Genomic DNA, 12,842 nt, shown 5'->3' on the forward strand with positions numbered 1-12,842 from the left:
ACCAGTATTCAGTGGCATCATATGGATCTGTAATGCTAATTGGGAAATCCTGAGGTCCAAAAACTATTGAATTAATTGTATTACACTATATATGTAGTCTTTCTTGAGTGGTAGTTATTTGTGGATAATCTTAATTTATTAAGTAAACTGCAATCAAAATAAGATATTAATATAAATTAAAAATCAGGAATGGACTTGAACAAAAACCCTGGATCCTAATATCAATAAACTTTGGGGAAGTTCATATCCAGATCTGAACTTTTGTACGTTGTGCCAAACATTTTTTGTTCGGTTTGATTGTTTCAGGATACCATGTCAGAAAGCCTATAACAGGAGGAAGATTGTTTATAGATATTGTGAGAGAGGATTGTGCCATTTGTTGGGATGTGGCTCGCTTGACAGTGAACTGAAAGGCATGTCACAAAATACCTTTTGGCTGTGGCATGCTTTTTGTCCAACACTTAACTGGAGCGGCAAAAATGCTTCATGCCATAAAATGCATTTAATGCTATTTTTGGAATTGGATTTTGTGTGCTCTGTCTACACTGAGGATTTTGTGACTGTTTCCATTTTGCATTATTAGTGTAGCTCCAGTGCAGGCAGCTCCACTGACGCTAGCAACATTCTGAGTCCTAACGCAGACCAGTTGCTGGCATTTTTACTGTGTTGTCTAGCTCCAGAGCTAGTTTAAATGCGATGGTATTAAACATGCTGGAGGCTAGTTTACATTAGTCTTTTCACCTTTTCTAGCATCCATGGAGCTACACCTGTGCTACAGCAGTGGTTGGAGATTTTGAGACATAGCTCAGTGTAGACACAGCCAGCGGTGCCTGCAGCTGTGCACACGTTATGGAAGGTACGTGACATTGGCAGGGGCAGAGCCAGCAGTGGTGAGGAGAAACAGCTCTGGCCGCCTCACTGCCCACACAGGTTTGGTTCTATGGCTCTTCATCCTGATGGGAGCCAGCAGAGCCAAACTTGAATAAGCGGCATTCTGATTTGCCGCATGTGGGTCTCAGCACCATTCAGGTCATGGCAGAGAGCTGCAGGGCCAAACCTGAGTGGTGCTGCAATTACCATGCTTCAGGTCGCAATGCCACTCATTCAGTTTTGGCCATACTGCCCCCAGTCATGATGGAGAGGCTCTTGGGCCAACCTGAGAGGGCTGTGTGCTGGCCAGCACTGCTCCTCCTCGCCGCTACTGTAGGGCCAGCTCCTGTACCAGAACTCCCCTTCCTGGCCTCACCCCACTTCCAACAGCCCGTGTCCCCTCTGCTCTGCCTGTATGATTCACTCAGTGACAGAATCAAGGCCTGCTATAAGTAGAGCAAGCTGCAATGAGAGCCACGCAGGAGAAGGACGGTGGGGAGCCCTAGAGGGTGGTGGACACAAGTGGGTTTTGCGTCAGGAGCAGTGATGGGTTTCGATAGATGACTCCATTTTGTTTCCATGCTATGGGTTGGAGTGTTTTTGGAGAAGAAACTTTGGGTCAGAACCTGCAGAGGGGCACCATGCATTGTATGTACCATGTAAAAAATTTCTGGAGGGCATCCCAACACATGGTTTAATGATAGTGAGCATGATTTGACAAAGGCTTCAGCACTGGAGGTTTATGATACCTGGTCTTTATGCAATATGCAACATTTTATGTCTAATATATTGTCTAGTATGACCATCAGGAAATATGTCAGGCTGTCCATGGGAACCTTGATTTCTCTGCAGTTAACATTCATACATCTGGTCAATATATTTGTTACCAGAACTATTTATTAAAATTTAGCCTCTTTCTTGGTTATCACGTTCTTTGTCAACTGATCCTGCTTTTCAAAAGTATCCACTATTTATAAGTGCCCTCTGAATAACTGGGAAATATTGTTCTAATTAATAGTTGTTATCTGCATTGCAGTACCATCTCAAGAAGCCAATCAATTTTGTGACCCCATTGTTTTGCACTGTACTAATGTAAAAGAAGACATAGTCCCTGCCCTGATGAGCTAATAATTTTCAGCTTATGTGTTGTTTGCAAACTGTTTGCTGATATTATTCTCTATTGACGTTTTTGTGGTATGTGATTAGTTACAAAAGTCACATGATATTGTCTCAGCTCCCTGATTCATCCTTTAAAACAGGAGAATAAAAAATAGTAAATATTACATAACAGATTTCCGATATGAATTTTTAGATGAAAAGTAATTGGTTGTAAGAGTCATGAAACTTTCAGGATTCACAGATGTTTTCATGAACACTCACAAATCAATGTGCTTGCTATTTTACCACCTCTAAACATTACTACACTGCAAAGAAACAAGGGAAAGAGTGAAACTGCTCTCTCTTACCTGTGGTTTCAGGCCTCCAAAGAAAAGTAAAGAAACTCTCAGTCACTAAACTCTGTGTGTGTGTGTGTGTGTGTGTATGTGTGTGTATGGCATTCCTTTCCATAACTGAGTGTTATGGAAAGGAATGCCACACATTTCAGAATTTTATTCTTGTGAAGTAGAATCTCTATACAGCACCTTCATTCTTATCTGTCTAATCTAATCTACCTACATACTTATGTGGCCTAATCACATATTAACAAGCATCTGATATCATTTGTACCTTGAGATATCAAGAGAACAGGATGAACTCCTTAGCCACCTATCTGTAATGTATGAAAAGAAAAACTGTGTTGTTATGGGGGACTTCAGGTTGGGAGAGACATGCCAAAAGTCTCCCACAGCCACTACTTAAACACCATTAGAGTTTCTAAAAATTATAGATGGTAATTTTCTATCACAAGAGGTATTGCACCCAACATGAGGTAACTCATTTTTGGACATCATCATGACCAATCAAGATGAATTAATCACTGGACTGGAAGTTAGTGGTTGCCTAGGAACCAGTGATCATGACCTGATTACATTCAATCTGGGCAAACAGAGGACAGTTACTCATTAGAATATACTTGTTGCTTCAAAAAGTCTAATTTTCCAAAGCTGAAGAAAATTATGAGTGATATTGATTGCAAGGACAAATATAGACAGAAAATGTGAATGAAAATTGGGAGTTCTATAAAAAGAATCATAGAATATCAGGGTTGGAAGGGACCTCAGGAGGACCTCAAAGCAGGACCAATCCCCAATTAAATCATCCCAGCCAGGGCTTTGTCAAGCCTGACCTTAGAAACTTCTAAGGAAGGAGATTCTACCACCTCCCTAGGTAACGCATTCCAGTGTTTCACCACCCTCTTAGTGAAAAAGTTTTTCCTAATATCCAACCTAAACCTCCCCCACTGCAACTTGAGACCATTACTCCTTGTCCTGTCCTCTTCTACCACTGAGAATAGTCTAGAACCATCCTCTTTGGAACCACCTCTCAGGTAGTTGAAAGCAGCTATCAAATCCCCCCTCATTCTTCTCTTCTGCAGACTAAACAATCCCTGTTCCCTCAGCCTCTCTTCATAAGTCATGTGTTCCAGACCCCTAATCATTTTTGTTGCCCTTCACTGGACTCTCTCCAATTTATCCACATCCTTCTTGTAGTGTGGGGCCCAAAACTGGACACAGTACTCCAGATGAGGCCTCACCAATGTCGAATAGAGGGGAACGATCACGTCCCTCGATCTGCTGGCTATGCCCCTACATATACATCCCAAAATGCCATTGGCCTTCTTGGCAACAAGGGCACACTGTTGACTCATATCCAGCTTCTCGTCCACTGTCACCCCTAGGTCCTTTTCCGCAGAACTGCTTCCTAGCCATTCGGTCCCTAGTCTGTAGCTGTGCACTGGGTTCTTCCGTCCTAAGTGCAGGACCTTGCACTTATCCTTATTGAACCTCATCAGATTTATTAGATTTATTAGAAGAGTTTATTAGATGGGCAAAATGCCACATTCACAATAAAGAAATAGGACAAATTTGGGTAAAAGCCCATCCTGGTTCAATGGGGAAGTGAAGGTAGCAATGAGAAATAAAAATAATTACATAGAAAAAAAATCTAATGTTACTGTGTTAGTGTCAGAAAATATTTTTAATATTTTAATAAAACTGCTTAGAATTTTTTGTGTGTGAAAATTTTTAATAAATATGTTTCTTGTTTCATTAAAAATGTTCTTGGAAATTTGAGTTTTCATTGAAAATCTGAAACTACGAAAACTGAATATATTTTGGTTTTTTGTTGCTGCAAACTGAACTTTTTTAAGGGGGAAGGTCATGAAAACATGAATGTTTTTCAATTAAAATGGATTTTTTTTTTTTGGCTAAAATTTTCATTACATTGAAAAGGTTTTCACAAAAAGATTTTTTACGAGCTCTTGTTATTTTGAATGTATTTAAAACAACTGAAAATGAAGCTAGGGAAAAATGTTGTTTTGCTCATGTTAAATTTTGCTGACATTTTCAAATGGTAAGCCCGCATGCTGGATATGCTGATAAGGCCCAGATATATATAACTTAGAAAAGTGATTCTCAGAATTTATTGATTCCCATACCACATTTTAAAAAATAGATTTTTGAAGCACCACATTCAAATGTCTCTTTTTTTGTGTGCATTTATTTTAGGCCTTGGTAGGCTTAAGTATTTCTAGACTCTAATAAAATAAATGCCTAAGCAAGCCTAAAATGTTTGATTATAATAGTCTTTTTAAACATCTCAGGTTTTTAGACATCAGAAAGATACACAATGAAGCAGCCCTTATGATTATTATTTGTCTCTAGTGCTATTCAAGTTACAAGAAACAATAGAATATGTCTTCAGTGACAATGATGTGTTTTGGTATGCTGCTGAACTATATTCAGTGGCTTGACTTTTTAACTTGTCTAATATAAGTTCAAAGCTCCTGCTAATTCTTATCTGGATTGTTGTTGAACACAAACCAGAGTTCACTTTGCTTCCCTTTGACAAAACGCAAATCAAGAAAGATACACGTTTTGAGTCGCTCTCAGAGAAAATGGAAAAAAGTGCCATTAATGAAAAGGGGGTTCTGTGTGTAAAAGGGCAGAGGGGCTCTGCTGTGAGTGTGTGTGTGTCTTGGTCCACAGAAGCTCCACCCTCATCCCAAGCAAGGTCTCTGGATGTCTGCAAATGCTGGACAAACTGCACAGTGCCTCTGCCCTGCTGGGAAACTCATATTGCAGCCAGCCATCTGCTCTGCTGCTGAAGAGCCAGACGACTTTCAGTCCTGTAGCCAAGGTTTTATCCACCAGACTGACCCCCATGCCTCCAAACTTCCCTGCAGAGCCAGAAGGGAATTTCCCATGCAGCACCTGCCTCTCAGCCCTGCAGAGCAATCAGTCAGTGCAAAGGGAGCCCCTGCTCTGCAGTGCCTTCCTGTGCGAAGGCCCTTTGATCTTGGGGCTTCATGAGATTACGGGTTATGCAGCTGCTCTGACTCATGCCTGTATACCTGTGTCTGTTTGGGCAAGAGAAGTTCTGGTGGCATGATATGGAACTTTACAAGCTTATCTCTGTAGCTCAAGCTGTGTGGCCCAACACAAACTGACAGCTAGGCCTAGCAGAAAGCCAGCCAGCTGTGCAGCAAATGAGAGTACAATGCCCATCTGCACAGCAACAGTGTACAACATACTGCTAAATAAAACTACTATGCTGGCATGATTGCCAAGTGTCATTCACGCATTTTGCTTCCTGGGTACTTTCGGATGCACTGCAGTGCATGCGACTGTTCATTTGATACTGAAAGGTTTTGTTTGGAATTTTTGTGGTACCACTTCTAATAAGCTTATGTATCACCAGTGGTACACATACTCCAGTTTAGGAGCTCCTGATTTAGAATATGTAAAACTTCTATGTTTCTGTAATAATGTCTGTTTGGGTTTGATATTTTTCCTGAAATATGATTACCAGGTTGACCTGTAGGGCTCACTTGCTGCAGAGTTTTTAGAGGGTGTAAGGTTTTTTTGGAGACCATTTTTGTAGGTGACAGTAAGATATAGAAAAATGGAGGAGGGGGGCAGACTTCTGTGGAACACAGATATACCGTACTGGGGTGGACACAGAGGGATCTAGACCCTGGTTCGGGGGGGAATTAAGTCCTGGGATGGGACACAGAGTGCTATACACATACATAGTCACTGTCATGCTCACACTCAAACAGATGGCACACCCAGATAATGGTGGCAGCTCGTAGAAACACCATAGCCAGGGTTGTGTTCTGGGATGTTAAGCCACTTAAAGTTGCCTAGGCACATTATGATGACTACCATACACCACAGCATTAACTCTGCCCCCGAGGGATGCCAGACATCACCCCTTTACCAAACCGCCCCCTCCTAATACCACATCCTACTACAACTAACATCCTCAACTAACAGGATTAGATACTTTGGTAAATGAGTGTATACAGAAGGTTGGGCTGAATGGGCAGAGTTAAGGTTGTGGTGCATAGTCTCCAACACCCCAAATACCAGGAAGTATGAGCGCGACAAAGATTTCCTTGAGCTACCAGGAATCCTACAAGATGTCTCAATAAAAAGTGATGAGGAAAATCTGTGCCTCAGCCTGGGAGAAAGGAGAGAAATAGCAGAGATGGTATTACGCTACACAGCACAAGATCAAGAATGGACAGTAATGATAAATGGACACAGCAGATCAAGCCCAGGGGTGTAACTGAACCCTTGGTGGGTTATACTCACCTGTGCAACACCTCAGGGGTCTGTCGTTCCCCTACACCTTTATATTTTGTTATGCCAATACTATGTAAGGTGGCTTCGCTTTTCACTACCTTGCTTAGTAAGGATGGGGAGACGGGGGTGTCAGGCATGTTGTGGGTAGCAACACAACCTGCTTTTGTATATTAAAGAGACAAGGTGGGTGAGGTAATATCTTTGATGGGACCAACTTCTGTTGGTGAAAGACACAAGTTTTGAGCTTACACAGTGGATATGGTGCTACTTAGGAGCTTTCATGAGGCGGGTAAGTGAGCTCATCTGTGGAGCCAACTCTTTGTTGCCCAACTTTGGGATAGAGAACTACTCCATTACTTCCCCCATCACCACTTTATTTTGGTGGTTACATTATGTTTCTCCTCTGGAAGAACCTCCTGCCCTCCCCCTGCTCTCTCTGCTTCCTTCCTGCCAAAGAAACTCCCTCCTGATCTATCTTCTTCCCCACCTGCCCCCCTTAATCCAACGTCACCACCACCAACTTCTCTGAGGTCCCTTTACAGTTATTGCCCGCGGGCGGGGGGCAGTTGCTGGCTGCTGGTTGGTTTGCAAAGTCCGCCTTTAACTCGCTTCCTCTCACCTCCGTTCATGTGGGTCTGGTAGTGCAATGAACAGGCACCTGGAAGAGGATTGTCTTTTCTTTTCTTTCCAGAATACCTCCGCCACAGGCCCTAGAGGAATGTCACAATGACACAGGGAATATCCAACCTCAGATCCAAGCCAATCCTGAATCTGGGAAATACAGTACAATCATGAAGGATTATTATTAATGATGACACCATTGGGTTCGTTCACCCGGGGGCTTCGCTCAACAACCCAGAACAGGTGCTTCCCCTCCTCCGGCAGCGGGACGAGGGCTGTGAGCGCGCGGCGCAGGGGTGAAGCCAGCGGTAGGAACAGGGCTTGAGAGCGGAGGCAGGCGCTGGGTGGAGCGCCCTTTGCTGGGGGAGGGCGGCGGGAGGAGCTCGCCGGATCTCCGCCTGCCCCAGCTGAGCGTCCGTGCTGTGCGGGGAGGGGTTCGCCCAGGAAAGTTTGCGCCAGCTCAGGGCTTGCATCATGGCAGGGAAGCCGCAGAGCAGGGCCGAGCTGCAGCAGCAGCAGGCGGCGCCGCCGCCATGGGGAGAGCTGCTGTCCTTCCAGTCCTTCCAGCGCATGTGTCCCCCCGGGGCCGGCTACGGCTACAGCGGGGGCAGCATGCAGGGGATGCGGGAAAGCGAGTTCCGCAGGCTCGGAGGTAACCCGATCTGGAGTGAAGGTGCCTGGGGGGTGGCCCCCTGCGGCCAGGGAAGGGGCTGTGGGCTCGGCTCGCTCACTGAGAGGGCCTGGGACAGGCAGCTGCTTATACAACTTCTGCCCTGGCCTCCCCCCACTCGGCACAGTCCCTCGGGCTTGACGCGCCGCAGCTAAACCGAAAGTAACACACCAAGTTTCCCTCCTTCGCAGAAGTTTGAAGAAGCGCTGGCAAGTGGAGTGGTTGGAGTGTAAGTGCAGGCTCCTTGCAGGAGAGGACCCGAAACACTCGGAACATCCTTTCAGCACGCCCCAGAGCTAGACAGAACAGAGTTTACCCCCGCAAAGGTTGGGTGTTTGCTGCTGAAAGGGTCAGGCCCGGTGCCTAGCGTTTGAGACCAAGCGCTGTAATTTGTCTGGCAAAAAATATTCTCTCCCTTGTCCCTTGCTCACCTTTCCCTCCCTTCGCCCTTTGGATGTCACCAAACTGGTTCACCATCCTAGGCAGGACTTGAATTTCTAATGTAAAAAGCCAGGGGGAAAGCCCATTTAAAAAGAAAAAGCAATATTGTATATGGCTAAAAGCAGCAAAAAAAAGGACACAAGCCCTGCTTGTTTTCCCACCTTTTCAGATCACCTTTAAACAGGGTTTAAATTATCTTCATTGGTCTCAATAGTGACATAAGTAAAGGACATTCCTTTTTATATATTTATAACATTTTAAAATTGTATTTATGTTGGTGTAAAATGACACATCTTCACAGGGAAATAATGACAACATACAGCAATAGCTTTAAAAAGAACAGTAGAATTCACAACATTTAGGCGGGTAAGGATTTTAATCTCAACACTTCTCTGAGTGACATTTCTCTTTGTATAGATTTTTATTTTTCAAAGTCAAACTTTGCTTTCCCATACCCAAGCCGATATTATATTGGCAATAAGAATAATGATGTATTGTTATATGTTTAAGATCCGTGCCCATGGCTGCCGTGGCTACAAGACTTTTGGAAAAGTTAAAATAACACAGGGAGCAAAAAGTAAAGGAGTAGTCGCTAAGGTGCCACAAGTACTCTTTTTCTTTTTGCGGATACAGACTAACACGGCTGCTACTCTGAAACAGGGAGCAAAATACCCACAGATCCAATCCTAGATTTGTGATCAAGTCAATATGCTTGTTTTACTAAGAATATTTTTATCTTGTCACTCTCTTTTATTACTTCTTGTAATAAATGTTTCTTGTAATAGATTATAGGATCTGTGTTCAACTCACTAATGGTTTAATGTGTAACACTGGCCTTTAAAATTTACATCAAAAGGCCAAAACGAGGAAAAGAGTGAAAGAGAGCAAGGTATAGTTTGAGATGTTTGAGGATTTTTTCTTTAAAGAAACAAAGATTTATAGAATTTTAATTTGAAGACGTAGCATTTCTGACATCAGTTATTCATATTTGTGAAAGTTTGAAAAGAGGTTTGTGTGAGACAAATAAACCTGGGCCAAAATTTTAAAAATAGGTGCTTAAAGTTAGGATTCTAAATCCCTATTGACACTGAAACATGTGACCTGATTGTCAAAAGTGCTGAGAACCCAGTAGCTCCTATTAACTTCAGTACTTTTGAAAATCAAGCCTTTTAAGTGTCTATAGATCTGGTCTTTCAGTGAGCTCTCTGTGAATAAATCTCTGCACCCACATTGCAGAGGGTCTAAAAAGGGAATTAGGATTCTACTTTAGGTATCCATTTTGGAAAACTTTGGCGTGTATATATATATATATATATATATATATATATATATATATGCGCCACAAAATCAAGCCTTAATAGATTTTGTTACAATAGACTATGGGTGTTAGATATTTTATAATGTTTCCAGGGAAAAATAAATATTGAGCATAAAATGGAATGTATGATAACCCTAAATTGTATGTTACTCTGTGGCAGGGTGACCTGAATTGCCCAATCTAGCTGGCATTCAGATATCTCTACTTTGCCTGTCCCTCCCTCCCCGCCTTTCAGGATGTAATTTTTTTGAGTGTTTAAAAGGCTCCAGAGCATTTAGCCAACCAGCAGTTTTCAGTAACCTGTCAGGATCTCCCTACTGGGGCCACAACTAGAAGCTTTGTGTCATGGAGGGCTCCATCTCATCTGTAAACACGGGTCCGGAGCATACAAAGTTTTTCAAACTAACCTTCAGATTGTCCCTCCCTTAGCTGAATGAACGTTGTTGGGCTTCTCCATGTCTGCTGCAGGAAAACTCATCCCTTCTGGTAAAGAAAGTAATTGAGCAAGAGGTGAAAGAGTGGGAAAAATTATTTCTAGTCGTTCCTGATGATGAATAAGACAGTAGGGTGCAATGCATATGTGGTCAATAAAAGAGTTCAAGATAGTCACCGGGGGAATCATCATACCATTTCTAGAGGATGGCAAAGGACTATGAACTTTGGACCTTGTAGAAGCTTACATGCACATAAGAATACTCCCCAAGTACTAGAAATACCTTATTTGTTGTAGAGGAACAGCACTGCCAATTCAGTGTTTTGCCTTTTGGGTTGGCACTGGTGCCACAAGCTTTTGTGAAATGCTTAGTCATGGCTATCTGCACAGGATAGTATTGCTTGTGTTTTCTTTGGATGACCTAGTCCTTCTCCCCATGCCAGGCAGGAATCAAGTAGACCTAGATCATCCCTGACTGGTATTTGTCTAACCTGTCTTTAAATGATGGGGATTCCACAGTCTCCGCACTTGACAGGTTCTGGTGCTTAAATATCCTTAGAGTTTGCAAGTTTTTCCTAATATCTAACCTAATTCTCCCTTGCTGCAAACTAAGCCTGTTGCTTCCTGACCTACCCTCAGTGGGCATGGAAAACAGTTCATCACCATTCTTTATAACTGCCCTTAACGTATATGAAGACTGTTATGAGGGCTTCCCGAGCCTTCTCTTCTTTAGATTAAACATGCCCATTTTTTTCAATCTTTCCTCATAGGTAATGTTTTCTATACCTCATCATTTTTATTGCTCTCCTCTGGACTCTTTCCAATTTGTTCACATCTTTCTTTAAGTGTGGTGCCCAAGCTGGATGGTACTCCAGCCGAAGCCTCACCAGTGCTGTGTACCCCCAAACAATTACCTCCAGTGTGTTATGAAACTCCTGTGAATACATTCCAGAATGACATATCCGTTTACAAAATGAGCGAGCTTCAAGCGTTAGGGATTGATCCATGTTATACCAGATTTTACAAAGTGGTCCTTTGGAGTTATCCAAGATTCCTCTCCAAGGTGGACAGTGTCCTTATCTCACCTTAATGAGCTTGTCTTGACAACATTTCCCCCCTCGCCCTCCTCCCCCCCCCCAGTATACCCACCCGAAAGCCTTTCTCATAATGCAAGAGGATAAATGCCCTGGAGTTCTACTTGGAGTGAACTAAAGCATTCAAAGTCCTTCCAACTTTTTGTTTTCAATTGACATCAGTTCCTTAGATGATGCTGTCACTAAGTGGACCATGCTGAAATGCTCTCTGATTGTAGCTTGCATTGCTATGGTGTGACTGGCCTAAAAGTTAAAAGGCCATATCAAGGCTCGCTTGATCTGAGGCAGGGTGGCTTCTACGGCTAGCCTCAGGATCTTCCCAACAAAGACATCTACAAGGTAGCTACAAGAGGAATCCTGTTTTGATCTCTCAGTTCTGCAGAACCTATCTCTAAAGTAGGGAAGCCCAAACTTTCTTGCACCTAGAGATGTCATTTCTTTATGTATATCTAAGTTCGTCACTTTGTGCAATTTTTAAGCCTATGCTTTTTTGGAATCCTTCTACAGACTATATGTGAATTAGGGCTGATGTTTTTTGGGGGAGTATCTTACTTCTTTACATATTTCAAATCAAGCAAAGCCCCCATTATAATTCTCAGTTCAGTTTCTGCTGCCTGTTGCAGTTGTTTGGTGGTTTGCACTGAGAAGCTCGGCTGTCACACTGCGACCTGGGATGAGTAGGGTCCCTCCCCCAGTCTCTATACAGACGTCCATCTCACAGCTCCACTACTCGCCCTGGATGCTGGGTTGAGTGATTGTGGCCCTAAATGCATAATCGTTCTCATGGTTATTGGAAATAAATTAATGGTGGGTATAAAACACAGATCTGCTCAGCCTAAAATAAAAGGTGAGATTTGCCAAAGTGCTCAGCATTGACCTAACCCTACTCCCATTGAAATCAATGGGAATTATACCACTGATTCCAGGAGGGAAAAAAAAAATCCCTCTTATAAAAGCTCTGTGAAAAGATAAAAAGAACTAGTGCAGTTCCTTAAATCATCAGGGGTCTGTTATGCTTAACACATAAGCCTTAAGACTTTCCTTTTAAGCAAAAGTTTATCTGTAAGTTTCTCCTTGGAGGACGATTAACTGACAGATTGTGCAATACTTTCTAAACATATGCATGGAGGCTGTTAAAGTGATTCCTATCTTATAGGCAAGAGAGTACACATAACGTGTGACCTTGGCCTTAAACACTTACCTATAAAATAGGGTCAGAATATTAACCTTTAATTTAGAAACAGTTAAAAAAATCAACAATGTTTCAGAGTCTCTTCTTAAGCAATAGGATCTAATATACTTTATGTTGAATGATTTGCTATAATGAAATCACAGCACTAAAGAAAAAAATCACGTTCAAGCTGTATCATGTCTTTGAGAAGAAGTGGGCGTACTGTATCTAATATAGTATGTTACATTTAATCCCAAAGTACTTTTCCAGTTATGGGTCTGTTCCTGTACTCCTTTCCTAGAGAAAGCTCTCATTGACTTCGGTGGGAGTTGTTGCAAGAATAATGAGCACAGGATGAGCACAGCCGTATATACAGATGCACCCAGAGAGAAGAATCAACAGGGCACTAGAGTGAGCACCTGTCTTTTAAGAAATAAATAATCCTCACTTGTTGCTTAATGTCCCAAATCCCAT

At 42.6% G+C, this 12,842-nt stretch overlaps 1 protein-coding gene across 1 annotated transcript in view; it reads left to right on the forward strand.

Annotated features, from left to right (window-relative positions):
• The first annotated feature begins 7,621 nt into the window (after window positions 1-7,621).
• Window positions 7,622-12,842, forward strand: part of MOCOS (molybdenum cofactor sulfurase) — a 409,994-nt gene continuing 404,773 nt past the window's right edge. The window contains exon 1 of the mRNA XM_037889907.2: window positions 7,622-7,893. Within this exon, the coding sequence (XP_037745835.1) occupies window positions 7,716-7,893 (178 nt within the window). The 5' untranslated portion in view covers window positions 7,622-7,715. The remainder of the gene's footprint in view (window positions 7,894-12,842) is intronic.

Source organism: Chelonia mydas, chromosome 2 (assembly GCF_015237465.2).
Source record: "Chelonia mydas isolate rCheMyd1 chromosome 2, rCheMyd1.pri.v2, whole genome shotgun sequence".
Taxonomy (NCBI): domain Eukaryota; kingdom Metazoa; phylum Chordata; order Testudines; family Cheloniidae; genus Chelonia; species Chelonia mydas.